At 38.6% G+C, this 5,271-nt stretch overlaps 1 protein-coding gene across 2 annotated transcripts in view; it reads left to right on the forward strand.

Moving 5' to 3' along the window:
* Positions 1-5,271, forward strand: part of ppp1r12c (protein phosphatase 1, regulatory subunit 12C) — a 25,635-nt gene that overhangs the window by 7,111 nt on the left and 13,253 nt on the right. For both annotated transcript variants that reach the window (XM_025058523.1, XM_008317861.3), the window contains exons 11-12: positions 3,781-3,956; positions 4,184-4,271. In XM_025058523.1, the coding sequence (XP_024914291.1) occupies positions 3,781-3,956; positions 4,184-4,271 (264 nt within the window). The remainder of the gene's footprint in view (positions 1-3,780; positions 3,957-4,183; positions 4,272-5,271) is intronic.

Consider the following 5,271-nt stretch of genomic DNA (forward strand, 5'->3'; position numbering starts at 1 on the left):
GCTAATATTAGCTCTGGTGTCTCTACCAGGATTGTTGTAGCTAATGTAAGATCTGGTGTACGTACCAGGTCTCTTAAGTTAATGTTAGCTCTGGTGTCTGTAACAGGACTGTTGTAGCTAACTTCTGGTGTTCCCAGAAACATGCCTTCCATTGAGGAAGTATCCAAGCTGACCAGGGGATATAAACAACAACAAAAAAAAAAACACAACTACGAGCCAGAACCATTAATAAAAGGCAGAAGGGGTCCACACTTTCATGTTTTCCCTTTAAAACTCTAGATGAATGTGGTAAAAATGTCCTAACAGATCAGTAGATTTTGAAATTTTCAGAAGGTTTGAGACATAAATCGACCTTTAAAAAAGTTCACATTTTACATTTGCAGAAACAAAAAAAAAATACAAAATTATAGATTTAATTCTATTTTAAAATGCTAATCACTAAGGCTAAAGTAAGGACCATAGAAGTATTGGGTCAGACTGTATTGTAGTTACATTGTAGCACAACCATTTAATCAAAGTAGTAAATATATATTTATAGTTTTCAATGTAGGTAGATCACTTTACCCCAGTCATTTGAAAAGTAGCTCCCAAGCCGAAAAACTGTGGACCCCCCCACCCCATGGTTTACGTTGTTTGTTGATATGTTCTGACTTGAGTGAAATTCTGATAATAAAGAAAGAAAATACATAACAAAAAGTTGAATGAAGTTTTGAAAGCAAACTGATGCTTTCAAACTTTTTGCATATCAAGGAAACGGTAAGCTAACTTGTCTGCTTTAGGTTGCTTAGTTTGTTTTAAGGATATGAACGTATCAGAATTGGCATCGTCAATGTTCTAATTATAATATCTAATAATTATTTGTAGGCTCAGAGCCACAACAACGACAACACCCCTCAGATACACCCAGACCATGATGGTTGTTTAGCCCATTTTGTCATCCATTTTATAAGTTGTTTTGTTTTTTCACTTGTCTTGATCGTTTGATACATTTTTCTTAAGGCGGACTTGCCTTCCATGTTAATGAGTAAATGTTTTAAGTAAATAGCCTATTCGCGTCTAGTCCGCAAAGCTGAGCTCCTGGTTTGTCTTGCTCTGTGCGAGGAAATGCATAAAGTGAAGTGACGGTCTCTGTCAATTATTATAACATGACAAAAACAATATCTAAATATTTCTTAACAGTTTTCAAGCTGATATCACTTCACAATGACATATTTATAAATCTTCGGAAATAATGCGCTACGATTTTTGTGTACATGTACTGTACATGGCTGGGTAGTGTGAAGGATCTCACAATTATTACTGGATTTTGATTGTTTAGGCCACAATACAATTCAACCTTGATTTGTTTCTATAATATTTATTCAGTATCAAGTAGAAATACACAAATAATTCGTTCAGGAGCACCAAATCATCAGCACATTAATACTAGTACTGAATATGGTGTACAAAAGTTAGAAAAGAAAAAAACATGACACCACCCCCAATCTCCAGGACTGTTGTGATGGAAAGGATGATACAATTTGCTTTTTTTATATATATATAGCTTAAGGCCACTGTGAGGTATCAGTCAGAATGCAGTTAGAATCAGAATAGCATATAATAATAAACTACAGACCAGTAGAAATAAAGAACCGAGGAATAGCAAAATTAAATATAAGTAATTCATTTAACATCTATAACTGTAAATGTAAACAACAGCCAGTGAATGCTCTGGCCTAATGTTAGCAAGTGTATTAATAACCAGACAATCAACATAACCACCAGATATGGAGCAATATACACTATATTACCAAAAGTATTGGCTCACCTGCCTTGACTCATACTATGAACTGAAGTGCCATCCCATTCCTAACCCAGAGTTCAATATGATGTCGGTCCACCTTTTGCAGCTATTACAGCTTCAACTCTTCTGGGAAGACTGTCCACAAGGTTGAGGAGAGAGTTTATAGGAATTTTCTGACCATTCTTCCAAAAGCGCATTGGTGAGGTCACACACTGATGTTGGTCGAGAAGGCCTGGCTCTCAGTCTCCGCTCTAATTCATCCCAAAGGTGTTCTATCGGGTTCAGGTCAGGACTCTGTGCAGGCCAGTCAAGTTCATCCACACCAGACTCTGTCATCCATGTCTTTATGGACCTTGCTTTGTGCACTCGTGCACAGTCATGTTGGAAGAGGAAGGGGCCCGCTCCAAACTGTTCCCACAAGGTTGGGAGCATGGAATTGTCCAAAATGTTTTGGTATCCTGAAGCATTCAAAGTTCCTTTCACTGGAACTAAGGGGCCAAGCCCAGCTCCTGAAAAACAACCCCACACCATAATTCCTCCTCCACCAAATTTCACAGTCGGCACAATGCAGTCTGAAATGTACCGTTCTCCTGGCAACCTCCAAACCCAGACTCGTCCATCAGATTGCCAGATGGAAAAGCGTGATTCATCACTCCAGAGAACGCGTCTCCACTGCTCTAGAGGCCAGTGGCGGCGTGCTTTACACCATTGCATCCAACGCTTTGCATTGCACTTGGTGATGTGTGGCTTGGCTGCAGCTGCTCGGCCATGGAAACCCATTCCATGAAGCTCTCTGCGTACTGTACTTGGGCTAATCTGAAGGTCACATGAAGTTTGTAGCTCTGTAGCAATTGACTGTGCAGAAAGTCGGCGACTTGCTTGATTTTATACACCTGTGGCCAGGCCAAGGGATTAGGACACCTGATTCTGATCATTTGAATGGGTGAGCAAATACTTTTGGTAATATAGTGTATGTATACATGAATATCTACATATATGTATATATGTATATCTACATATATGTATAAGAGAACCATAAACAACTCGCCGCCGTCAAAAACCACGACCAGCGTGGGCTTGTCTGACAGTGCCAACATCTCTGCGGCGTGGACGCATTTCAATATATCTGAGAAAGACCCACGGATAGTGTTTGGAAAATGTGTAAAATTTTTAGAGGGCTTGCGTCTGCAAGGCAATTCTCCACGTTGGGTTTAATTTTTCACCTAAAATCCAAACATTCCAATTGCTATGCTGAATATGAGAGGAAGGAAACACTCTTTGTCTTGGCTCCTCCGCGACATTCACTTCACACCAGTTGGTCTTTGTCTTGGCTCCTTGGCGACATTCACTTCACACCAGTTGGTCCTAATAGAGAACATTCTCTCTCTTCTTGCCCCGTTTGAGCAGCTAACTAAATGTATACAGCTCCTCTGATGCATCTATAGCAGATGTTATTCCTTTAATCGCAGCACTAAAGTGTCTTCTAAGCAAGGAGGTTGAGACAGACAATGAAAAGTCCACTCGACTCGAATCTGTCAGCACACGTTTCACTGAGATCTATTCAGATCCGCTGCACTTCGTCACGATTGTACTTACACCCACTACTTGCATTATAAAGCTCATTACATGGATTTGGGAATAAAGCAGCGTGCTAAATACACATTTTCAATAATTAAGTAGTTGTTTTATTCTTTGAAACATTATTATGAATAGTATGAATTTATGCAATTGCAGTGCCTTTATGTTATTCTCTGCAATTGTACTAATGGTACTTCCTGTGTTTTCGGCCTTCATTTTTTTTAATTTTTGGTTCTGGCCAACAATTAATTTCGGTGCGTCCCTAGTTGCAGTGCATTGATGAACTGATATTCTTACCCACTCCTACTTTAAAAGCACCAGCCTAGACTGTGTTTGAACATGTCAAAAGATTGTAACTATAATACTGCAGCGTTTTTTTTTTTCCCCCATCTCATTTCTTTTCATCTTCTGTTGTTAAGACACCAGAGGAGTGCAATGTGGAAGAGGAACAAGAGATAGAAAAGGAGCAGGAGAAGGACCAAGACACGGAGAAGGAGCAGGAAAAGGCCAATCGCACAGCAAGAGTTCAGCCGACTCCTCAGAGCAGGGATGCTATCGCTGAGAGTTCCAATACCCCCAGTTCTGATAGACGCAAGTAGGAAGCAGAAAAGATTTTTTTTTTATTCTTTTTTTTCAATCTCTCTACATTATAAATATGTTTATATATATATATATATATATATATGTATGTATATATGTATATATGTATATATATGTATATGTATATATGTATATATGTATATGTATATATGTATATATATATATATGTAATGTAGTACCTAGTGCGTATTTATTTTCATGTTGTTAATTTTTGGGGTTTAGGTTCCAGGCTCCAGCCAGAGATGAAGAGTCTGAATCACAGAGGAAGGCTCGCTCGCGGCTGATGCGCCAATCTCGACGCTCTACACAGGTTTGTTGCAAGAATTGATTTAAATATTGTATATGTCATTGTCTTTGCCTATAAGTATATTTAGATTTTTTTTCGTACAGTAATTCATCTAATCTTTAATTTATTCCATCTGCAGACCTTGAAATTACTTAATTTTTTATTGAAAGGATGAACATTTGCAACAAAATGCCATTTGAAAAAATCGAAAAATAAATGTTCCTCTAGGCTTTTGTACATCACGGCTACCTGAAAAACAACGCTTTCCTTAATTAAAATACATAAGAATGAAAATTAGTTGTACAAGTCATAACTAACTAAAACTGTATTGTGGGTTTACCAAACTAAAATAAACAAAACCACTATTGATTTATTTTGCTGTAACAGTATCATGTAACTGAAGGCCAAAGAGGAGAGGAAGACCAAAGAGGAGATTTATGGATGCAGTGAGGGAGGACATGCATATAGTTGGAGTCAGAGTAGAAGATGCAGAACAGGGTGCAATGGAAAATTGCTGTGGCAACCCCTGAAAAAAGCCAGAGTATTATGTAACGCACCTCACCCTTCCGTTTTTTTGTTTACAGTCGGCTTTTTTATTGCACTACCTGGCAAAATGGCAACATCAATGATTGATAGAAAGTGGCGGTGTCCACCTAAAACTTTAACCTGTGATACTGTACCTCATCTGTGCTCCTGCCCCACAGGTCTTTGTGAAGATCATCTTCCTTCTGTTTGGACTGTTGTCCACATATATATGTATATAATATATACACTATATTACCAAAAGTATTCACTCACCTGCCTTGACTCATACTATGAACTGAAGTGCCATCCCATTCCTAACCCAGAGTTCAATATGATGTGGGTCCACCTTTTGCAGCTATTACAGCTTTTTTGGAATTGTCCAAAATGTTTTGGTATCCTGAAGCATTCAAAGTTCCTTTCACTGGAACTAAGGGGCCAAGCCCAGCTCCTGAAAAAAAGAAAATTCCATGCTCCCAACCTTGTGGGAACAGTTTGGAGC

This window comes from Cynoglossus semilaevis, chromosome 9 (genome assembly GCF_000523025.1).
Source record: "Cynoglossus semilaevis isolate Cse_v1.0 chromosome 9, Cse_v1.0, whole genome shotgun sequence".
NCBI lineage: Eukaryota > Metazoa > Chordata > Actinopteri > Pleuronectiformes > Cynoglossidae > Cynoglossus > Cynoglossus semilaevis.